The 25,238-nt window shown below is 40.6% G+C and overlaps 1 protein-coding gene across 4 annotated transcripts in view; it reads left to right on the top strand.

The window, feature by feature from the left end:
* Positions 1-20,568, top strand: part of CCN4 (cellular communication network factor 4) — a 37,790-nt gene extending 17,222 nt beyond the window's left edge. The window contains exons 2-6 of one of the 4 annotated variants that reach the window (XM_042809107.1): positions 13,113-13,188; positions 13,334-13,392; positions 17,022-17,279; positions 19,406-19,599; positions 20,212-20,568. In XM_042809107.1, coding sequence (XP_042665041.1) covers positions 13,113-13,188; positions 13,334-13,392; positions 17,022-17,279; positions 19,406-19,599; positions 20,212-20,511 — 887 coding nt within the window. In that variant the 3' untranslated portion in view covers positions 20,512-20,568. Of the gene's footprint in view, positions 1-13,010; positions 13,393-17,021; positions 17,280-19,405; positions 19,600-20,211 lie in introns of those variants that run through there. The other 3 variants (XM_042809106.1, XM_042809105.1, XM_042809108.1) reach the window with 3 other exon arrangements.
* Positions 20,569-25,238: the final 4,670 nt, after the last annotated feature.

The raw sequence follows: 25,238 nt of genomic DNA, 5'->3' as shown, positions 1-25,238 counted from the left end.
ATGTGCTTAGTTCTTTCTCTTGTAATGTAAAAATCTTGTCACAGACGTGTTAAGATAAATGCATTAAGTACACTCAATTTGCAGTTCCCCCTTTTCTGCTTACAGAACCCATACTCCAAACTATTTCAGTCTTGACTACTATCTAGAAAGGATAATGATTTCCATATTTGTTTACTGATTTCCTCCATCCTCATAGCATTAGCCTTTATAATCATCTGTGAAGTGTTTCTGTATACATGTTTTTGCAAGTAATGCTTCTGGTCCATATGTGAAACGGTTAAATTCCTTCAGATAGTCTGTTTTGTTCCATGGATTTACGATACATAAGCTCAACAGAGGTTGGGAAAAGGAGACCTTTAGCTAACACAAGCATAGAATGTTTCATCATTTCTCTAGCTTATGAGTTGTCATATTTTTGATATCTACCTGGTGTGTTTGGGCAACTGTTCTATGTGGTTCCATACATCTGACCTCATCCTGTGCTGCCAGCTACATTTCTATTGAATTTACTGTCTTTATGTAAAAGTCTTAAGACTTTTTTTTGCTATTGTTCATTAGATCTTTGCTTTTTAAGGCAGCAGAATAAATGCTCAGAAGTGTGTGCTTCACATTCTGCTGCTTGCTTCTCCTTTGAACATCAAGAATCACTATAGCAAAGAACTTCAGAGCTCCTTTTACAGTTCCTTTTTGGCACATAATAAAACACAGTGACAAAATGCCTAATTAAATCCACTGAGGGATATTTCAAGAGGCAGTTGTTTGACATTAGCAGCCTGTAATATAGCTAAAGGCTTTACATCAGCTTTAGGAAGAAAACAATTAGGAAGATAATATGTTCCCAGGGAATTCAATATTTCATCTCCTTGAAGAATTGATTTAGAGCAGCATCTGTTCTGTGCTCTGTATTGTTTTATATTTTCTTTCAGATCCCTGAACCTTAAGTGGATTATTTAGATACTCATCTGTTTGTGTGAATCAGTTTGTATACACACATATGTAATAGGAATCTTTCTAGGATTTGCAGTAGGGGGAGGGGAATGCAGAAAACTCAATCATTGGAAGTAGCACAGGCCATGACAACATTTCTGTCCTGCTGCTGGTGTTGTGAGGTGCCAGGAGAGTTTGAATGTTTGTCAGCAGAGGCCACAGAAGATATCCAGTTCCCTTTCCTTCTTTGTGTAAACATGGACACTCTTATCATTCTGTGTTCATATTTGAATTCCCCCTGTGCCATTAACCACTTTGTATGTCCTGGCAGGGGGTGTTTGTGGTTTGTCTCCTGACTGTGTGTCTCTTTTGCCTCTGCACCATCAGTGTGATAGCACAAAACTCTTGCTCTTCCTATGCATATTAGGATACCTATAGTTCTTTTTTTCAGAGGCTTCCAGATGCCTGGCGCTTGTTCAGAACAAGAGACCACCTCTTGCTGTCTGGATGTATAACATCATCTTCAATTCCTGTTTCCCTTCCTTAATTTAAACGCTGCTGCCACTAGCTAAATAAGTTTATAGCACCGTAAATACTTCCTTCATCGCCGTGAGCTTTTTCCTTTCAACCTTTGTGCACTATGCACAGTTGATGCAAAGGAGGGCTGTGTTTCTTCAGTATTTCCTGTATCTGTCCAAATTATTGTAATGAAATCAATTTACCTAATAAATCCCATGTTTAAAAAAAAAAATCTGATTTTCATTAAAACTCTTTGCTTTACACAGAGTTTAAAGTCCCTTTAAACCTCCATAGGCTCATGAAAGAATACTAAGCCCTACATACTTGCTATGTTACCACACTGGGGACCTGGACAACCTAACTGACTACTTGATGCAGTGGTTGACAAGCCTGCCTGTGGCAGGGGAGTTAGAACTTGATGATCCTTGAGGTCCCTTCTAACCCAGGCCATTCTGTGATTCTATGATCTTTTATACTAATCACAGGAACTTGTTTTTCCTCCATCTGATACTCATTTCTACCTGCAAGTAATGAGAATCGATGATTTAGTTGACTCTTCCGTAGACAGAGAAGCTATAATAAAGACTCTTTAGCACGGTCTCATGATAGGACAAGGAGAAATGAATTCAAACTAAAAGAGGGGAGATTTAGGCCAAGTATAACAGCAGAAAAAGATTTTTTTGATGATAAGAATGGTGAAGCACTGCAACAGGCTGCCAGAGAGGTGGTGGGTGTCCTGTCCCTGGAGAAATTCAAGGTCAGTCTGGACTGGGCTCTGAGCAACCTGATCTAGCTGTAGATGTCCCTTTTCAGTGCAGGAAGGTTGGACTAGTTGACCCTTAAAAGCCCCTTCCAACTCAAATGTTTCTATGATTCTGTTCTGTTTCTGAGTATAGGAAATTCTGTGCTTCCTACAAGCATCAATCTCTTATATGTGGAAAATTATGTTTGTTCTCAAGGGTTTTTCATCATGAGTGATACCAGCCAAACCTTTCACAGTACAGATGTAGAAATATCATAATGCCTTTGAGTATAGTGATGCTATTATATATGTTAAATAGGGGGAAGAGAGGTTTCCAGAGGATGAGGTAGAATTTGTAGAAATATTTTATTTGGAAGGGACCTTTAGAGGTCATCTAGTACAACTCCCATTGGACAATTCTGCAGCTTATTCTTCTTCCCACTTTCCTGGCAATACATTCTCTCCTTTTGGACCAAAATATCTCCCCTAACTCCTTCTCATCAACAGAGAGCTCTATATACCACAGCTCTGCTTTGCCTTCTGGCTGAGAAAAAAGCACTTGTTTGCTATGCATTCTCTCTGCTAAAACAGATCACTTGTTCCTGTGCCTTCAGAGAAATCAGGCTGTCTCTGCAGTGAGAAATTAAAGAGAGAATAAAACCAGAAGCATTTGGTTTTCTAGCGACTGCCTCAGACGCTAGTCAGATGCCGGATGAATATTTGTATTCCATGTTTCCATCTTCTCAGAAGAGCTCCAATAACTAGGCTGTGGTAGATCCTGATGTGGGTATCTTTGCTTCAAACCTACTAATGCTGTCTTATTCTCTGCACATACAGAGCTGACTCACTTCCAGTGCTACAGAAGATTTTGCCATGATTTTGGCTGGCAAAGGGTAGAATAAGGCATATCATTTTAAGTTTGGTCATTCTATTCTGCTGTCAGACTCTGAAATAGTTTCAAGTGTTTCTAGAGCATATGAAGGTCTGGCATCTTCTGCTTATCCTAAGAATGTTACTGACCCATATTTCTTTCATCTGCATTATCTGTCTAACAGATTTAATCAGATAACAAAATACGCCATTCTTGGAGCAAAAATATCCTTTCACTATGGGTCTCTTTGCCTGGAAATGATACTGTTTATTCAGAAAACTTGTAAGCTCCATCTGTTTTTCACTCAACCATAAGTATTTACCAATGCAGCCTTACTTCTCATCTTTCACTGAAAGTCTTGAGGTTGCTTTGATATAGTGATATGACATCACATTAAATGGTAGCTACATTTCTTTGGATGAATCTGTGCATGCCATGTATTCCCATGGGGCCATTAGAGCAGCAGTGGCAAATTCACTTTCCTTCTATTGTTTTGAAATCCTCCAGCTATGAAAGTAGACATATGGTATGTTTCCTGTTATCAGATAAAATAATAATTAGCTGCCAAATGACATATTTGTCTGTGCTTATGAAGAGGAGATGTATCTACAAAATAGGATATTTTTGTCTGCATTAAATGTATTGTTTAACAAAAGAATAATAGTATTTTACTTTTGTATGCCAAAACCAGACTTGAGCTAGCTGAAGGCAGGACTGGTTTGGCTTATGGACATATTCTGTGAATGGTTTTGATGAAGTATGCAATCACACAGTCCCAGAAATTGTGGTTGCCACTGCAACAGCCAAAGATGGACAATTCAGACCCACGGGACCTGTCCCAGTTCTACACTCACCTCCTTGTCAAGAAGTAGCCTTGCTGGTATTCAGACAAAGGCTCCCTGAATGAATTCTGTGGCTATTGTCCATATATATGCCTTCAGCTACCACTGAGAAGAATTTTGTTGCGATGTTTTTTGCTCACCTTCATGCAGCTGTGGGTTGATACCAATCAGCCTCTTTGCCAGACTCCAGAAGCCCAGTTCTCTCACATCTTGCCTCAAATTGTGTTAAGGCTCTGACCATCTTGTTTGCCATTGTCTGGTGCCTATTTCCTTAATATTCCACTTAAAGCAAGGGCCCAAAACTGAAGTCCAGGTAGTAAAATAAATCCACTCATATCTCACCAAGACTAGATTAATTTCTGTATTCCATCTAGCCTATTGAGCCCTGACAAGATGAAAGCAAGTTGTTAAGTTGTTAGTCTTTGGTATGGACTTCAGGGAGGACATTTGAAAAATAACAAGTGATCAACATGGAAAGCCAAAGCTAAGCAGTGGAAGCTTGACATGGGAGGAAAATTGTTATTTAAAGGAAGTAGAAACATGAACATTCATTTGAAATGAAAAGTTGTTTTAAGTCAAACAGTTCTGCATTGAAAATATTGGTAGAAAACTGCTAACATTCAAAATTCAGACTTCTGTTTCGAATAGAAGAATTATTAAAACTAAGATGATTTAGAAAAATGTCATCAAACTTCTGCTATTCTTGACAGGGGGAAAGAAAGGAAGGAAAAAAAAAAGAAAAAAGTGGAACTTCTGTCTTTACTTTTTTTATATGGCTTGGAACAAAGCGTTAAGAGTAAGAGGACAGAAAGCATCTTCCCCTTTATTCCAGATCATGACTGAATAGTATGAGATAAGCAGAAATGCAGAACATGGCTAATTGCAAAGTAGAACTCTGCCAAAGCAGTCTGGTCCTGTCTGGGAACTGGAACTATGGTACTGCTTTTGTCACCCACCCCATGACTCATATGTCAGCATCTTGTTCTGTACTGTTTTAGGATGATTTGTAACCTTATGACCTTGGATGGTCCAAATGCACTCTCATTTGTTCTGCATTCTGCTTTCCTAAAATTGAAGTCTGCCTATTCATCCCTTCTGGAGACTCTTCTCTGTTGCTCCAGATGTTCCCTGTTGATTTTCAAACTCTAGTTCAAGCTAGTTTTACCACATGAGCTCATTAGCTGCACAGATGAAACATGTGCAGCACAAGACTTTGAAATGTTTTCAGAACACAGAAAATATGTTGTTTAATGCCCTAATTAATGGAGTATGTAGTGGCCATGTCAACTTGTTAATGATGTACAAACATTTTTAGGTCACTGTAATTCTAAGGAAGTGCTGCTCTTACTGGAAGAATGCTTACAAAACATCAGGTTGCTTTCTATCAGAGAAGTTCTTTCACTCTGAACACTCCATCAAGAAAAGTAAAGAAAACACAAGACTACACTGAGTTTGCCACTATGAGCAATATTTTGGCAATATTTTGGCAAAGCAGTGAATGTATGTAATCTTTACTCTGCAATTGTCTGAACTGAGTTAGAAAAGGATATTTCAAACATCTGCCTGCATTCTTCCCACAGATATATTTTCCAAAATGATGTTATGGGAAGTTGGTTTTTCATTACTTGCAGATCTCAGAAATATTAATGGTTGACTCACTGTGGATTTTTTATTTTCTTAAGCTATTGAATGTTATGCTTCATGAAGAATGTTCCTTTCTGCTCAGCTTACAGTGCACATCAAGAATAAATCCAACTGGCACTTGACATCTATAAAACTGTCTTACATTTTCTGTGTTCAGGAACCACCAGTGTACAATATATTTTGGAGATTTCATGTCTGACATCAGTTTTAAGAAGGTATCTAGAAACTCATGGATGCTCTGGGAAGCCGTGCCCCGAGTAATCATATTTTCCTCTTCCTGTCACGTGTCCTGCAGAATCTGATTTATATCTCTGCCCTGCTGCTGGCTCACTCATCATTAGTATTATCTTGTGATAGTTGCTGAGCATTCATAGGGATTTGGGGATTTGCTGTGAAAGTATAACAAGGAAAACCTGATAGCACTGTGTTTACTGCTGATCTAGCTGTAAGAACTGGTTCTTTGTCAACCCATCTGTCTTGTATTTAGTAGTAATCCAAATATTCAGCAATATTCAGCTCAGAATTTCAAACTGAGTAAAGCCAAAAAGCAAATTTCTACCTTGATAGCCTGATTTGAGCCTGGTGTTAGTTGACATCTGGCTGAACGTGAACCAGCAGTGTCCTCACTGTGGACAAGAAGGGCAGTAGCGTCCTGACTTGTATCAGAAATAGTGTAGGGTTAGAGAAGTGAACATCACGCTGTATTCTGCTTTGGTGAGGCTGTGCCTTGAGTACAGTGTTCAATTCTGTGCACCTTGCTACAAGGCAGACATTGAGTCCTGGAGGTTGGATATTAGGAAAAATTTCTTCTCCAAAAGAGCGGTGAGTCATTGGGACAGGCTGCACAAGGAGTTGGTGGAGTCACCACCTCTGCAGGTGTTCAAGGAAGCGGAAGTGGCACTGAGGGACATGACATAATGGGCATGGTGGTGATGGGCCAACAATTGGACCAGGTGATCTTAGTGACTTTTTCCAACCTTAATGATTCTATGATTCTAAGCCCACTGATGTAAGCCAGGTCCTACTGTGCTCATCAGAAACCAAGAAAAGTACTTGCTCTTTTGACCTGTAGTAACCAATACTCCTGCTTTCACACCCTGGCAATGTATAATGAGATAACTCTTCTGCTGAGCTACAACTAATCTCCCTTTGTCCCACATTATCTCTTTGCTCTAGCTTACAGCCTCCTGAAGCTAGCCTTATTAGGCTTAAAAATAACCCTTCCCTGGCATGCCTTCTTCTCTATCATCTCCTGTATACAGTCACAAATCACAAATGTGTCCTGATCTTACTTCTTCTCATTTGTTTCTCAAAACAGTCAGAAGACTGTAGACAAATGTAATGTCATTTGTGTGCAAAATGAGTAACATTTAGAAAGTAGCTGTTTTTGATGACAACATAACCAGTTGTTTCCATACACTGGTGTCTTTGCTGTAGCTTCACAAGCTAGGTAAAGCACTCACAATGGAAACACCACAGCCAACTTGCCCTTTCAGATTCATTTTGATATGTTATCTATTTTATAGTGAAATAAAAGTTGTCCCTTTTCAATGTGCCTTTGAGCCTTTCCTTTTCTTCATCTTAACTGAATTCAAGATTAGTCCATCTATGAGTGTCTTGTACTGTTGGGAAAAAGTAATTCTAACAGCAGAAATAGCAGAAATGCAAAATTTTGCTCTTCATATGTTTGGAAGCAGCAATATTCATAAGAGAGGTTGCCGAAGCAAAGGCAACAGGTTTTCAAACTGGATCCTCAAGAGAGCTCTCACATTTCCGTCAAGGTAGACATAAAATTGCTTTTTTTTCTCATGCGTTTACATGACAGGCATCCATACTGTGTGAATGGGGTGAAAATGTTTTGAATTACAGCGTCTCTAAGCATGATTTTCACAATGTTTTTAGAGAGACTGATAAAATTGCTCCACTCTCACTGGGGATTTGCCTCCCATTCAGATATCCACACAATACTACTCCCTTTTTAACTGCGGAATTGAAAGGTAATTCTAGATCCTAAATGTGGTGAAAAATCAGCATTATGCACTGAGCTGTCAAGCTCTTTTTCTGTTGGGTTTACACTAAGCAATCTCTGTGCTTTCCCAGTGATGGTACTCAGAGATGGATATTGCCTCATTACATACATTCCTTTTATATACAAACATACAAACATACGTATATATAATTCATTTTAACTTCTTTATTAAGCTCCAGCCCCTGTGTTCTCCTGCAAACAGTGTTGCATCAGGTTGTTAAGGGGATGATGCAGCTCTCTCAATCTGAGTCTCCTGGGGTGATTTTCAAAGAGCTTTGAGTGAGAACATTTGGATCTGTACGTTGTATGTAGAATTGGCTCTACTGATGTTTCTGCTCAAGGCTGACTAAATAGTTCAGCCAGTAGGTGGAACCAGGAGAAAGCAGATGCACCACTTGGAGGAGAAGGGAGGAATTCTCAGTCCATTCCTCAGATGTGCACGTGTAGGTGTCCACTTTAAGTGTTGCTATTAACTTCAGAGTCCTGGCTTAGGACAGTCAATCTGAAAGAAATATGATTATTTCTAAAGAGTGATAAGCTGCTGCTGACAGCCCTGGGTACACAGATCCAACCAGCGAGGCTGTTAGGGGCAGTCTGTAAATCAGATGATTTGATCACATAATCTTCTTTTGATAATAAGGAGGGTATTATAAAAAAGGTCTCCACTTCAACATCTTTCTCTTGTGAGTGTGCCAGAGGTGGAGGACAGGAGATAATTCAGATTGCGTCTCGAAAATGTTCAGAAAGGCAGTATCAGAAATGTAGCTTAAAAATGCTCCTTTGAGCTTCTCTACAGTTGGAAAATAGAGACGGTCCACCTTTTTTCTCATCAATAAAATAGAGGGGAAGAACACTGATAACTTTTCTCTCCTTTCTTCTCCAAGACAAGACCTACCTTGTCTTGAGAAAAAATTAGCTGAAAGATTTTAAGACTAAGATCTTACAGCATTGGAACAGTTAAATGAGTACATGCAAATGTACTTTTAAAGATCTATAAGAAGTGGAAGTAAAGGAATATATTCCAATGTATCTCAGCCTTTATTCTAAAAACAAAACTTGAGGTTTCCTCATGTATTATGTAACAGCGTTGCTGTTCTCTTGCAATTTGGGCTGTATGCATTAATTTCAACACTGCATCTTGGTTTTTCCAACTTTAAAAAATAAAACAAACTTACATCTATGGTATTTTCCAACAGATTGGAAATACAGCTTTCCAGTAGATAGAATATGCTGCAAAAACTCTGGTATTCATATCTTATCTTAAAAATCTGCATAATAAAACTTGTGGCTATTACAAGTATTGATTTTGTGGCCGTGGTACCCACTCAGACACTTTGTTTTCTTCTTCTCTTTTCTTGACTGTGAACCTAGAAATTATCAGGAAGTTATTGCTAGTGAAATGTTATTATCTGTGGATACAAAAAGAAATGATTTTGGGGTTTGCCTAGCATAAATTAGGAGAGATGTTATTACAGAGAAATACTTCAGTCAGTAAGTGAGAATGGATTTTTAATCCCCAGTAGCAACATAGTTAGATCTCGTTAATAACTTGCAGTGGAGCATCTTCTCCTCAGCACCCAACACAACAGATTTGCTGACCCCAAGTATGAAGAGTAGTTATAAAAATGAAATTAATTACCAATATCTGGAAAAAAAAAAACACTTTTTCTGTTTTAAAATATGTTTTTCAACTCCCCATCACTATTGTTACATTTCTCTTCACTCTCATGCTGAATTTCATACAAAATAGTTGTCCTCCTCTGTATTATATTGACCCTTAAGACACGATTCTTGAAATGGTAACTTACACGAAAGCTTTTGTTGTGCTGTGCCTTTGTTGTTGTTGTTAATTCTACTTTGATTTTGGTAAGGATGCCTGTTGATGAGGACCATTACTGTGTGGTTTTGATAGTAACCGTGGAAACGATGGTTTTTATTATGTTTTTTAGAAAACATTACTCGCTGTGACTTAACCATAAATAGGAAAGTATCCCAAAAGGCTCTGAGATGCTGCAGTAGAGGGGTTAAATGACTTTTCCAGAGGGATTTAGGTATCCCAGTGGTGACAGATGGCCATGAGAAAAGGCCAAGTATTTATAAATGTGTAGAATTGCTTCTTTTGTAACAAAGGGAATCAGGAGGGTAGAGGAAGAAGGCCTGGAAGCTGCACAGGTAGCACACTTGCTCTGGTGCATGATGGACGCATTTCAATATATGGTGGTGACGGAGCCTTTACAAGTCCTTTACAAGTATGCAGTCTTAACCCTCACCTATTAACTATAATCAATGGATTGACAGGACTTACTGATTACTTTCTGTATGTTGATTCACAGACATTTAATGTAGATAATGTAGGTAATGTAGATACACATAGGGCTGTTTGCTTGCCCTTATTAACAGTAGAAACAATGGTCTGCGAAGGGATTTACTTACGGGGTTGGGCCATGGCAATGGGCCCTTTAAATAGCTGTGTGACTTTTGTCTGTCTATCTGGATTTGATTAAGCACTTTTTTACTCATCAGCAACAAAGTAAATAGGTTTATTGCACTTGAAGAGGCTTCTCAAGTGACAGATTATTGAACTTTCTCAAACTATTCTGAGTGGAATGAAAAATACCATTAAAGGGACAGGGCTTTTCATTGTTCTGGACATTCCTCTTTTAACAACTTTGGCAGCATTAAGGAGCTTTAAAGTGGGAATAAATTATATTGGTATGTTTTAGTTTAAACATGAGTTTGAATGTGATTTTAAGCCAACTTTAAGGCCAGCTCTGTGTAAAGGAGGCCTTAATGGATTTGGGAATGATGCCCAGAGCAAACACAGTGCCTATTTGGCAGAGATTAGCAGTGAGTTAACAGTTTAGTGTTCTGCATAAAGGATAACTAATTACTAAGATACTTATCTTCAAATATAGCACTAGCAGTGGCAATTCTTGGCTTTTCCCAACAAAGCCTTTGTTTTGATTGGAGTGAATAGAAAGCCAGCCAACCCCCACCCCGTGTTTTTTTTGTTTTTTTTTTTTTTGAGACATTTGACACTGTAAAGAAAACAATCCATTGGAAAATATATAGAACCAGGAGAAAGCAGATGCACCGCTTGGAGGAGAGACAGGACGAATTCTCAGTCCTTTCCTCAGATGTGCACGTGTAGGTGTCCACTTTAAGTGTTGCTATTAACTTCAGTGTCCTGGCTTAGGACAGTCAATCTGAAAGAAATATGGTTATTTCTAAAGAGTGATTAGCTGCTGCTGACAGCCCTGGGTACACAGACCCAACCAGCGAGGCTGTTAGGATATTGTAAAAAAGGTCTCCACTTCCACCTCTTTCTTTTATATATAGAATATACAGCTGTTGTGGGAGAAGGCTAAAGCACTGCACGCTTCACTTGTAAGAGGAAGGCAGAAATTTACCTATTGGTATAAATAGATACAAGATGGTAATTTGAACAATGACTTAACAAGATTTGAAATGGCTAGTTATCCTTGACTATTTGCTACACAAAAGGTGGGGGGTGAAAAATGAATCTAAGCTCAAATCTTAGCAAAACTAGAGTAGTTTAAAAACAATAAATCACAGAGGATCTGTCAGCAAGGCATCACCAAGTCCTGAGTGAATCTCTGCACGCATGTTAAGTATCCTCGAGACTTGCACCTACTCAAGGGGAGATTCTGGTGTGCAGCCAGATGCTTGCAAGGAGAGAGTTACTCTGCCAGGGGTTCTTAGACTGCTTGGTATTTTTGGGTGGAATGGTTGACTCACAGTCATACAGTTTAGAATTGGTTCTGTTGAACCAGGTGTCTGTTATCAAGTGTTTGAGCACCAGTGGTGAAACCTTGATTGTTATTAGTCCCAAGAACAAGATCTTTTCCACCTCATTGTGTGCACTAGGCCTTAAATAGGCCACAACGATCAGGCTGGATTGTGGCGGGAGAGGGGGGTGTTGGGGCGGGAAAGGAGTGCACTGTCACAACAGTACAAGATAGCCAGGAATGGATGGGATTAATTTAGCAGTTGTTAGATCTTGTCTTTCCTTGTTCTCTGCACTTTGCAGAGTTACAAATGCATTCTTTGCAGCCCTCACATCTTGTCATTGGGGAAAGTTTCTACTTTAGGACTGAACACTACAAAGGATGGATAAAGATGGGGATGGTTAAAAGAAATGCATGTCTTTTTTATTCTTTTTTTAAAATGTTATAGCCAGAGTATAGCTTCCTTGCTTAGCACTGGGAATCTCTCAGGGAACTCAATTTTATGTGTGTTGTGTTACAGGAGGCAAGCAAAACATTATTCAGAGGTGAGTGTACTTGAATATCAAAATGCTCAGAGCCAGTTGGATAGATTTTTATTTCAGAGAGTCTCTTTGCTTTTCTCTAACCTTGTTTCTGTTCAAGTTAAAGTGCTAAGGTATTGTAAGAAGGCAGTTGTATTAATGCTATTGCAAGAAGAGAATAGGTGGCCAAGCCATCCTCAGGAGATCCATGATAGAGTGTAAAATCTGTAGATTTTAGTTCATCCTCACATCAAAGAAGTTCCTAGCTGCATGTCAGTGTGTTGTGGGCTCACAGACCTTTTTCCTGTCCTCTTGTGAGAGGATGTTTTGAATGCAAGACCCACATAACTAGGGATAAATCCAAGGAAAAGGAAGTCAGATAGAGCCCATTTTCCTGTGTTTTCAAAATACAACACTTTAACCTCTTTTGCAGAAGAGAAGGCTCTGGGAAGATCTCATTGCGGCCTTCCAATACTTGAAGAGAGCATATAAACAGGGGAATGGCTGTTTATGAGGGGATTGTGATAGGACAAGGGGGAATGGTTTTAAACTGAGACAGGGGAGATTTGGGTTAGATATTAGGAGGAAGTTTACCACTCAGAAGGTGGTGACATACTGGAACAGGTTGCCCAAGGAGGTTGCCCCATCTCTGGAGGCATTCAAGGCCAGGCTGGATGTGGCTCTGGGCAGCCTGGTTTGGTGGTTGGCGACCTGCACATAGCAGGGAGATTTAAACTAGATGATCATTGTGGTCCTTTTCAACCCAGGCCATTCTATGATGATTCTATGATGACCCTGGTTGGAGACCTGAATGGCAGCTACTGTTGCCTGAGGGAGCCTTCAAGTTGTCAAAAGGCTCTAATGCTATCTCTCAACCAACAGGCAACAACAGCTATGGTGAAGCATCCTCTACCACACAAGTAACCTCTCTCATAGCCAAGTACCCAGGATAATATGGACCGGACTCATCACATCTTCATCTCATATATCAGATTTTCCTACATGTTCAGAGAGGAGAGGTCTGGAAAAGGCTGAGTAACAGCAATCTGGATCTATGCAGTTTGAATGATAGTCCAAGGTGCAGAGTCTTTGTCCTTGGTTGACATCTAAAGGGGTCTATGGTAGAGCAGCGCATTTATGACATTTATTCTTTGGTTTCCTTGTAGCGTCTTTGGAACCAATGGGATTTTTATTGAGGACTAATCACCGCAGGATTCACGGCCACTTTTCTCTGGAACAGTTTCCAAGCTGTGTTTCTTTGTTTGTAGGCCATTGCCCAGACCTCCACCACCATGACCCCCACCATCCCTGCTGCAACAGAGGCCTACACACGGACTCAGTACTGTAAGTGGCCGTGCGAGTGTCCGAAGTCCCCACCTCGGTGCTCAATAGGAGTCAGCCTTGTCACAGATGGCTGCGATTGCTGCAAGATGTGCGCCAAGCAGCGTGGAGAAAATTGCACTGAGGCTGATACCTGTGATTTTCATAGGGGCCTGTATTGTGACTACAGTGGAGACAGACCTAGGTACGAAATAGGAGTATGTGCACGTAAGTGATGTACATATATTTTTGACTTAGATATACACTGGCAGCTCCTCTCTGTCTGAGCTGAAATTTATCTCATTAAATGCTTGACTGTAAATTCAGTGGCTCCTCCATTCATCCTCTTCCATTTCCTTTCTGTCTTTAGTCTTGGGGTAGCTGGCTGGATGAGGAGGAATGGCAAATGAATTCTTGCTTTTTGAGTTGCTGCATCCACAAGCAAGAAGTAACCATCATTTGAAGGCCTTCAGGTTTGCAAGTAGATGATTCTACATTCCTTGTAACAGGAAAAGGTTCTATAGTGGGTTGTGAATGTAGGAAGTGCTGTTGTGCAACTGTCTTTAAAGACAAGAAATATTGGGGTCTGGATGAAAAACATGCTGATGGAAAGACTTATTCCCAATAATGGTTTTCAAAGAAGAACAGCACATTTTTGTAGCATACACAGAATAACACCTAGAGAAGCTATGTTATGGGAGCTAGAAACTTAAACTGTGATTTTTAAGATTAGAAAGATCCAAGATAAAGAAAAGAGGATATAGGATCATTCAGATGTTTTGTCTGGTGTGAACATGGTATCTTCTTGGGAGGTCTGCAAGAACAGGTTAGGTAAACATCTGTCAAAAACTTTGTCAGTTCAGCTGGCCCTGCAGTTGGAGAGGAAAACAAGCTGGAGGTTGTCTCTTCCTCAGCCTTCCTAAGCTTCTTTGGAAGACTTCACATTGCATTGTGTTTACTTATCTAAACACTTGTTTTCTTAGTTGGATTTCACAATTTGTAGTCCTCCCACAAATCCCAAATAATTACTACACTTGTGACAATAACAGTGTGTTGTAGTAGGAGCTACAGCTTGTCCTGTGAGGTCTAAAAAGATTCCCCATCCAATATGCTTTCACATCCCCTATTATCATGAAAATATATCCCCTAATTTGTGACATTTTTGGTTATATGGTGAGGGGCATGGTGGTGTGCACAGCTGAGGGACATGAGAAGCTAGGTCTTTCCATGATTATGAGGTAAAACAGCTTATCTCTGACTACAACAAAAAGTTGTGGTGTTCCCCTTGCTTTCAGCATGTGGGTGGATGCAGATGACAGGATGTGCTGACACGTTCTTTTCCATGCTCTATGTTGTACATAGGCTGCATCCCTCCACTCCAAATACACCAGACTCTCACTGGCTATAGGGTGACTGAAGGCAAGGGTGGAGCTCTGAGTTGGGGGTTAGGGGGCTAACTGTTGTGAGGAATTTGCTATGTAGCTGGATGCCAAAAACTCTAGCTCTAGAGAATCCAAAGCATAGAATCATAGAATGGTTTGGGTTGGGAAGGACCTTTAAGACCATCTGGTTCCAATCCTTCTGCTATAACAGGAACACCTCCCACTAGATCAGGTTGATCAGTGCCCCATCCAGCCTGGCCTTGAATGCCTCCAGGATGGGGGAATGCACAACTTCTCTGGGCATGCTTGACTTACAGGAACAATAGGATTTGTGGAAAATAAAGATCCTGAATGATCTTGGAAGCAGAATCAGGAAAAGAAATATGGTGGAAATTCAGAGTGTATCTGGACTAGCATGCTGATGTATGTCTTGGACATCAGATAGGAGCCTGTTGAGAATCACTACAGCTCTCCTTGTGTTGCTGGATTTTCTCTGTACTGTAGCAGGGATACAGTGGGGTGCAGAACACACATCCAGATGGAGAAGTAGGTTTTGTGCATATAAGGATGGGAATTGTGAAGTACCCCCCATTCGCTCATCTTAGATGCAGTCTGTGTGCACAGTCTGTGTTTGGGGTTGTTTTCACAGTGAACCTCTTCATGGATGTGGACTTTAGGAAGCAGAGTTAGCACAGTTCTGGAGGAGTGTCCTCCAGCAAATAAGCAAATAAAAAGATACCAGGGAATACAGAATTTTCTTGAAATATAATCTGTGTGCGCAGCCAGAAATGTGTGCAGCAGAATCCTCTGCTTTGGCTCCAACAATGAGTAAACCTTCAATATAAAGGCTGAAGCATCATTGCAATTGGAGCTAAGCACAATCTGGTTCTGTGCTTCACATTCCAGCAAGTATATTTATTTATTTATTTTCTGTGTGTGTAAAAGAAAGGATTTGTGTTTGATCTTTTCATTCCACTCATTCTAAAAATAGGCAGCTTTTGAGGATTTTAATCCAGCATTTCAGTTTGTGCTGGCCCTGAAGCACAACCGCACTGCAGCTCCATTTCCAACCAGACTTAAAACTTGAGCAAACTGATCTCTGGGTGCACACTGCCTCCGTGTGACCAAACAGGAAACTGAAGCTTGAATTTACTATTTGATTTCTCCCACCGATTCCAAAGAATTGTCCATGCCTTCAAAATTAAAATTGTTGCTCTGCATCTTATTGCCTGAATCAATGAGATTCCTATTCAAGGATAGCAAAAAAAACTTGATCATCCATGCTTTTATTTACAAATATGCATCAAATGATATTTTTCATAACATTATAGTGTTTTTCTTAATTTTCCAAGGAAATTGTTCTGTGATAAACTCGGTGGGATCTACTTCCCTAATACAGTAATCCACTCTCATTTTAGGTGCTCCTTTGCTATCTCAGTTCTCTTCCTACTGCTGCTTTGGAAGGGTACAAGTGTCAACCAGATCTGTATTGCATTGAGACTGCATGCAATCCTCTCTTATTTCTCAGAAATTATCAAATTTCACTCAGTTTCAGTTTTAATTAATTGGGTTGTTCCTACTGTGAATAGCTTCTAATAGTTTATTTCAGCCTGCAATGAAACGATCATTTAAGTGAGAATTTGTGCATGAAACATTTTATTTTATACCATTTTTTTTTCATGAAGCATTATAGGATTTATTTTTTCAGTGATTCGGAATTTAAGGTTTCTCAGATGGTGTGACTACATTTGTCTCATGCTGAACACTGCAGCCCTGACATGTCCCTGTGTTGCCTCCTTTTGCTCAGAGAGCAGCTTGGTAAATCACAGAATTGCAGGGCTTGGAAAGGACCTCTAGAGATCACAAGTCCTACCCCCTGTTAAGGGGGGACCCTACAATAGATAGCGCAGGTAGGCATCCAGATGGATCTCGAATATCTCCATAGAAGGAGACTCCATAATCCCTCTGAGCAACCTGTTCCAGTGCTCTGTCACCCTTCCTATAAAGGTCTTCTGCTGTTAGTATGGAACTTCTCATGTTCAAGTTTTAAGCCTTTGCTCCTTGTCTTATTGCTACATACCACTGAGAAGAACCTAGGCTCATCCATTGGCCTCTTACCTCCCTTTAGATATTTATAAACATTTATCAGATTCCCTCTCAGTCTTCTTTTACCCTGGCTGAACAGACCCAGGTTACTCAGTCTTTCCTCAAATGGGAGATTCTCCAGGCTCTTTATCATCTTTGTGGCCCTCTGCTGGATCCCTTCTAGGAGATCCCTGTCTCTTATGAACTGAACCAAGTATTCTAAATGTGGCCTTACTAGGGCAGAGTAGAGGGGAAGGATCACCTCCCTTGCCTGCTGGCCACACTCTTTTTAATGCACGTCAGAGTGCGTTAAAAGGAATACATTAACACAGTTCATTGACAGCATTATTGTAATGGTGCTTTGTGTGTCTTTTTCTTCTCTCCTTTCAGAGATTGTCGGTGTAGGATGTGTCCTCAATGGAGTCAGATATAATAATGGGGACACATTTCAGCCCAACTGCAAATACAACTGCACATGCATTAATGGGGCCGTGGGCTGCATTCCCATGTGCACAAACTCACGCCCCCCCCTTGTCTGGTGCCCAAACCCAAAACTGATTAAGATGGCAGGGAAGTGCTGTGAGCAGTGGGTTTGTGATGACTCCAAGAAAATCAGGAAGACTTCTCCACGTCACATCTCTTCTGCAGGTATGGTGAGAGTTTGGTGGATGTCTCCTTAGTAATCAGGGAACTGAACCATAGCATCATATAATCAGTAAGGTTGGAAGCTGCCACTACAATCATCTAGTCCAACCATCAACCCATCCCCACCATGCCCACTAAACTGTGTCCCTCAGTGCCACGTTTCTCTACATTTCTTGAACACCTGCATGGACAGTGACTCCCCCAGCTCCCTGGGCAGCCTGTTCTACTATGTCACCACTCTTTCTGAGAAGAAATTAATACCCTAATACCCAACTTGTATCTCCCCTGGTATAACTTAAGGCCATTACCTCTTGTCCTGAATTGAAGTCAGTGTCAGCAACAAAATTATTAGTTTGCACTGTCTGGCCTGGCAGGTGTCTTGTATTTGTGTGAACAAGGCACAGACACTCTTAGATGACTTGTAGTGAAGGACAGGACACGTATACAGCAGCGGGGTGCTTTACCTCCTGAGCAGCAACGTGAGATTGATCAGACATGCTTGTGTGACAATAAACACACTGCTGGCACTTGTAAGATGTCACAAGTCCTTTTTACTTCACCATTTTTTCTCTGTCTGGACCTCTGAAAAGCAAAGTGATCTCATTTTAATTTGATACTGAGAGTTTCTTTCTGGCTGGTACTGCATTAGTAGTACATTTTTAAAGCCCCTCAATAGTCCCAAACTCAGATACGCTTTGAAATATTGTGGTGAAAGGTTCACTAGAAATTTTAGGCAAAAATGTCTTTGTATCTCTACAGGTTTTTGCAGTTATGTTCACTTGGATCAATGTCATTATTCACCTTACGTTATGTATCATATAAGGTATCTTTTTCCCTCACACTCACATTCACAGTGAGGATCATATAGTTCTCTGAACAGATGTGGTACCATTTGCCACTTGCATGGTCTCTAAATCTTGCAGTGTGTTTCCATTGCCATGTGTCATACATTTATCCTCATAACGTTGTGAAGCAATGTACAGATGTGAGTCACATCATTCCACAGAATATGTCACAAAAGTAGAGCTCAAGGAGACACAGGTTGTTTGCAGTAGGCCAGGGAACTTGGTTATTTTTCCGTTGATGATACATAAATTTTTTCTCCATCCTTGGACCGTATGATTGTTGTACAAAAAAATAAAAATAAAAAAAATCATAGAATATACTGAGTTCGAAGAGACCCATAAAGTATCATCAAATCCAACTCCTGAAAAATCTTTAGTCTCTTTTCTGTGGATTAAAACCACCAGATTTTATCACTCACTTCTGTCCCTGGTATCTCTCAGCTGCAAAATAGATCCAAATTTAAAGCATCTCTTACTGAAATGTGCCTTTTCTCTGCATGGACTATGGCATACAAATGGGCATAGCACAGCTTTCCCTGCCTAACTTTTTATCTTAGAAGTAGGGTTATCTTTTATTATATTTGATTTAATTATTAAAATAACATTTTAAAATTGATAGCTAGTGTTATAATGAGCATGCTCAGCACAGCTGAGTTTCTATCAGAGCCATGCTGTGAGCTGCAGACCAGAGGGGACTTTTACAGAGACTGTGAAGGAACCTGACCTGAGGTCGATGACTCCTTTCAAAACAGAGCCCACCCTTTTCTAAGCGGTTCCCAAGTTCCTTGTGAGCTATTCAAGCTGCTCTTCCTTCCAATGAAAGGCGGTGGCTGCTTCCCAGACCTCTCAGCCGTAGAGCAAAGACTGTCAGCAACTTTCTGCTACAGGGAATCAATTGAATGGACTCAGAAATCATAACCCTTCATGGTGCGATCAGATCTCATTACTTCTCTGCACCAACTTCTGTGATGAAGTGTTTGCATTGTGATAGCACCTGGGGGCCCAGACAAGGACCTCCTTGTGTGAGGCTGTAAAGAGAAATAGAGAAATCAGCTCCGGCCCCAAGAGCTCGCAGTGCTGGAGGGGCTGACACAAGTAGGTCAGTGGCAAAGGGGGTGGGATGGGGAGGTAAAAAAGCAAGCGGAGCTTCGTGGGGATGCTGAGCTGCTCCGTTGTGATTTAATTATTTGGGTTAGTGGCCTGAATGGGTAATGAGCTTGAGCAAGGGTGTTTAATACAGAAAGCTGCCTGGCTGAGTAATATATGATAATCTGTTCCCTATAGCATACGAGGGGGAGGATGAAGCCTGGCAGAAGAACTGCATCGTTCACACTTCACCCTGGAGTCCCTGCTCAAAGACCTGCGGGCTGGGCATCTCCACCAGGATTTCCAACGACAACGACCAGTGCCGGCTGCTGAAGGAAAGCCGCCTGTGCAACATGCGGCCCTGCGAGGTGGATATCACCAAGCACATTAAGGTGGGGACCACTTCTTCGTGCTTCCCTTGAGCTTCGTCTGGACATGAGGCCAGCCTTTGTTTGCTAGTGTGCTGGCCTCTGAGAACTGCACTTCTGAACTCAGAGGCCATTAGTGAGCACACGCGGACTCACTGTGCTGCAGAGAGGTCAAAATGTCCCCTCCTGTGCTTTCACATGCTGGAATGAAAACCTTCCCCTGAGAGCTTTAACTTTATCCAAAAGCTCCTTACAAGGAAAAGCAAGCCAAGCCTGCTCTGCTCACTGCTGGTGTAGGCAGATCTGAGGCTCAGCTAGCAGAAAAGTGATGCTGCACTGCTGGTCATGCCTATAAGTTGTATTTTGCAAGTATCCTACTTGCAGCTTCTGGATTCGTGTTTAGATGTGTCCACCTGTCACACCTCTAGATCCAGTCTGTAAAACACTTCTAGCAGCTTCATAGAATCATAGAATCATTAAGGTTGGAAAAAAAATGCTAAGATCGTCTACTCCAACTACCAACCCATCACCATCACGTCCACTAAACCATAAACCTTCGCAAGGTGGTTTTCATCTCCCTGTGTCAGTTTGAAGCAATGAGTATTAATCAGTCTCTTTTTCTGTTCCCTGATTTAGCCTGGGAAGAAGTGCCTGGCTGTCTACAGGGCCAATGAACCCATGAACTACACCATCTCGGGATGCGTGAGCAAAAGTCCTTATAGACCGAAATATTGTGGTATCTGCACAGACAACAGGTGCTGCACACCCTACAAGTCCAAGACTATTGAAGTGAGGTTTGAGTGCCCAGATGGAACTGAGATTTCCTGGAAAATCATGTGGATCAATGCTTGTTTTTGCAACCTGAACTGCAAGAACCCCAATGACATCTTTGCCGACTTGGCTCATTACCACGATTACTCTGAAATTGCTAATTAAATTGGCTGAATGCTGGAATTGACCCATTGCTCTGATTTTACAGAGGTTTTAAAATAAAAGGAGAATCTTTCATCCAATGCCAATGTACAATTTGTTTTTTCCTGAGTTAGGATGTTAAATTTCCTTGTTTTGCCACACTGCTTTTAGAGAGGCTTTGAACAAGCAGGGTTTTCAACTCTTAACAGACCTCCATCCATTAAGAGTAGCCAGAAATTCTTCTAAGCAGACTCCAGGACTTAAATAACAGTCTTGCTGGCACTGGAACTTATTAGCCCAGCAGTTTCACTGTCCAAAAGAAAGAGCATTACACTTGTATGAGTGCAAAAGTATGGCTGTCAGGAACTTAGACATGAGCTTGAGACATCTTTACTATTGTTTCTTGAATAATATAATCTAATATGAAAAACAAGCATTATTATATGTAATTTATTTTCCCCGTAATACTTCAGCCTTTGATGCTAGTGACCCTCTGTACTTGACCCGTTCTCTTGTCACACAGAGAGAACAGTCCTAGGAAATTCTCCTCTGTCATTCTCCCTTAGATCCCACTACTATGGATCCATGGGAAGACCTTTAGGAGAAGAATGTTCCTCTGTGCTGTCCCTGTTTCACTGCACTAGTATAGGTAAAAGATCCTCTGTGCTCCACACTTCTTGAGCTCCTATTTATTTCCTGGGGAATCTTGTGCCAGAGTTATTTTCACAGTTTTGCTACCAACTCTCATCTTGAACAGCCTGAATGCTCTGAATCCAAAATGACTACTCCAGAGCTCATGCCTACAGGACAGAGTCTCTTGCCCACTTATACTTACTGCCATAGGTCAGTGTTGCAGACCTTGAGGAGAAGCTGTAGAGAGTCAGATGAGAGATGAAGAGAAACACCTGTGGTAGAGGAAAGGCATTACATGCATGTGTTAGTCTTCCCATTAGCTCTGTGGATGAGTTCATATGAAAGGAGAGTTTCTGGCATAACCAATGATACGTCAGTCACAAATGGATTGCTTTTTAGAATAAAATGATGTTTAAAGTGGTTTCACATTAGAATATTAGGTAAGAGTAAAGCATAGTCCTGTTGTTACAATTTCAGACAACATATTTCTTGTCACCAAAGTGTACTGGAGTCAGTTTTTTGAGAGCTAGTTGTAGGTACAGATCCTATGCACCATGACCGGTTCACCAACTGCTTCACTTGAGAGAGCAGAGCAGTAGAAATACGTTTCTGCATGGGAAACTTCAGTGTCTGCTTGTGAACTCGCTGGTGACAGGAGAATCACTGAGTGGACTGGGGCCTGGACCCACAAAGGTCTGAACTTCAGTTGATAAACTGTTTGAAATTAGTCATTTGTTTTGCTTTAGTTCCAAATAGCAAGTTGTCTGTCTTCATCCTGATAAGCCAGAGGAAGCTAGACTAGTTCCCAAGAGACATAAATCTTTCTGACTAATGATAAATTAATGTTTCTTGTGAGTAGGATGAAAATAATGCAATCTGTAGGTAAAAACATACAGGAAAAATGCTGTAAATCTTCAAAACTCTAAACTTCAAGAGCAGTGTTATGTACAAGGATTTGATGTGTACATTCTCCCATAGAGATAGCATATTCCTTAATCCAAAGCTCAACGCAAATTGAAGCTCAACTTTTGCAAGACTGGGCATGTCACATTTTAAACATCATCACCTGGAAAAATGGTCAGTGAGGACATAAGAAAAAGAGACTTCAGCCAAGAAGTTGGCAATATTTTCCAAAAGATGGAATGGTTTGCACTGAGGTTCTTGATAGAGAGGTCATCCCAGGAACTCAGTAAGATTCCTTGAATATGATTTGGACCATGTTCTAGATTTGGATTATGTATATGTATATATACATGTGTGTGTGTGTACATATATACATACATACATATATGTTTGTGCATATCTACATAGGGGGTGTATATAGGAATATGTATATATTTGTCTTATATACATGCACACATATGATGCTGCATGCAATATTTTACGTATTTTATATATGGAACATTTATGAACATGTCCATGAATATATATGCATATAATTACGTATATATATTCCTATCATGAAATACACGGTGCATAAAACAGAGTGTGTATATAACATATTTCCATGTACAGTATGTCTTTCTCTCATACAAGTACAGGTAGAGAAAGAAAAAAATAAGGTGAATACACAGACCCAAAGCTATGGCATTCAATACCCTTGCTTAGCTTTGCAATTAGCTAACACTGTAACCACCACTGCTGCAGTGGCTGAACCACACAGATTTCATTGAGAGATAAAAGAAGCTATTGTAAGCTAATGCATGACCAACAGCTCCAGTGTGTGTTGGCTTTTAGTGAAGTGAATGCCTAGAAACCACAGATCTCCCCCTAAAAACCCAAGATGTTTCTGTTTCTGTCATGGTTTCCTAATGGAACAAGGCATATGCATTTGTTTATCTATTAGTCACTCTGTTGGTAGCAAATGTCAAACAAAGTAGACAGAAGAGTAAAGATCTGAGAAGCATTTTCTTTCCTGAAATAAAGATGAAATGAGACAGCAGGGAAGAGGAGAGGACCAGCACATTGCTCCTACCACACTCTTACACATCTGCCAGGAAGCCAGCGCAACTGTAGGGATGGCCCAACCACAACAGCAGCATTAAAACATTTTGAACACATCTGTCATTTGGAAATGAATCGCAGTGGTGAAGGGAGTGCTGAAGGTATCCCGGGTGGGAAGTAATGGCTATTACCCTTCTCTAAAGGAATTTCTGAGTCACTGGACACGGATCTATAGGAAACCAAGCACCGTTAGCTTTGCTGCTGGTGGTGCAACTGCTTTTCTGTGCAGTGACGATGGATGGGATGGGTAACTCTTTTAGAGTTACTGACTTGCAGTTTATGGTGCTTTAAAGCTCCTTTGTTTTAAGGGATGATGTTTACAGGAAGATTAGTGCTAGGGTTAAGACCTCTAGGTTTGGTTCACTGGCTCTCTCTGAACTTGAGCAAGTCATGTAACTTTACAAAAGTAGCTTTGGGATTACTATTTACATAAGATGAGGAGCAAGGCCTTCCGAGACCTTGGAGGATTCAGCCCTCTGCTTTGCTTATCCTCAGTCCTTCATTAGCGAACAAAGCTATAGTGTTTGTTGCCTTTAGTGAGAGTGAAAACTCTTCCATCAACAGGAACTGATGATCACTTTGCATCTGTACTGTGCCTTGCACAATGGGCCCAGGTCTCTGCTGGGACCTGAAAGTGGTGTCATCATCCAAAAAAGCAACAATAATACCATTGTGGAGATGTCAGGCTCTGAGCTGGTGCCAGACCCATTTGGTGCAGCACTCCAGAAACAGGCTTGAAAAAAGATGAGAGTGAGGATTTTGCAATGCAGACTAAGCTGAGACTGTTTGACCCACACCCTGCCCATAATGATCATCATGTTGGCCTTGCAGACTGGGAGAAGGATGGAGTATGAGACTCTGATGCAAATGGCAATGCTCCAGTACCCATAGCCCTTTGTTTACCATAGGGGCTTTTACAGTGTCTGTATGGCAGCTCAAGATGCTATGTTTGGGAACTACTCCTTGAAGGATGGAAAGCACTAGCACATAACTTACAAGATGTCTTTGAATGGAGCTTTGACTAGAATTTAAAACACTATTTCAGCATGCATTCAGGGTGTGGTGCAGTTGCTTCATTTTTAATGGATTCACAAGGACTGTGCTGTATATATGTCATGCGTCAGGACTGCAACACTCAAATTCTGAGTCATCCAGTGAATTAAACCCTGTGGGTTTTTTTCCCCATTTTTTTTTTAATGAATTTTAAGATAAGCAGTTTATTAAATTGATGGAAATGGAAATCTCTCATTAACTGCAAGCAAGCAAATATCCAAACAAATACATTTTCAGACTGCTACTTCTTTATTTCAGCAGTCCTGCAGAAATATTTCTGTGAGCTTCAGATGCTGAAATATATGAAGTAATAATAGGAAAAATAGATTGGTTTGGTGTGTTAATCTGAGTTACACCAACCACAAACACATGTTATCTGGGGGGCTGGACACAATGATCTCTGGAGGTCCCTTCCAACCCTTACAATTCTGTGATTCTACAATTCTGTGATACGGAACCATGGTGAGGTTATGTGGGTGGCATGTTGCCACTGTGGTTTTAATATATTAAATAATCTCATAAGTGGCAAATGGTTAATGAATATATGACTGACACCTCATTTAGAGGCTTAGGCAAGCAAAAAAAGGTGAAGTATGTTTACCATGGACGTTTCTTTTTCCTTTTCCAGTCCCCTCATCTGACCAGCATCCAGGTGTGAGCTTGCAAGTTGTGACAAAGCCCTGAGCTGTAGGATCTGCAAAAAATGAAAATAAAGTAGTATGGAAAAGAAAGATGTTCTGAGGGGAGTTCCTTCAGTGTGAATAGTTTGGCAGCTTGGGAATGCCAAGTGTTCCCCAGCTTACATGTCCCCATTTGCAGGCCTGTTTCTGGCTCTACTGGCTCTACCGGCCCTAGAGTTCTTTCTTCCTTTCTTTCTTTCTTTCTTCCTTTCTTTCTTTCTTCCTTCCTTTCTTTCTTTCTTTCTTTCTTTCTTTCTTTCTTTCTTTCTTTCTTTCTTTCTTTCTTTCTTTCTTTCTTTCTTTCTTTCTTTCTTTCTTTCTTTCTTTCTTTCTTTCTTTCTTTCTTTCTTTCTTTCTTTCTTTCTTTCTTTCTTTCTTTCT

This window comes from Centrocercus urophasianus, unplaced genomic scaffold, assembly GCF_019232065.1.
Source record: "Centrocercus urophasianus isolate 14NV4802_14NV808 unplaced genomic scaffold, USGS_Curo_1.0 seq_11, whole genome shotgun sequence".
In the NCBI taxonomy this organism is placed as follows: Eukaryota; Metazoa; Chordata; class Aves; order Galliformes; family Phasianidae; genus Centrocercus; species Centrocercus urophasianus.
Note: the sequence above shows the minus strand (reverse complement) of the source record. Positions and strands in the feature narration are given on the sequence as shown.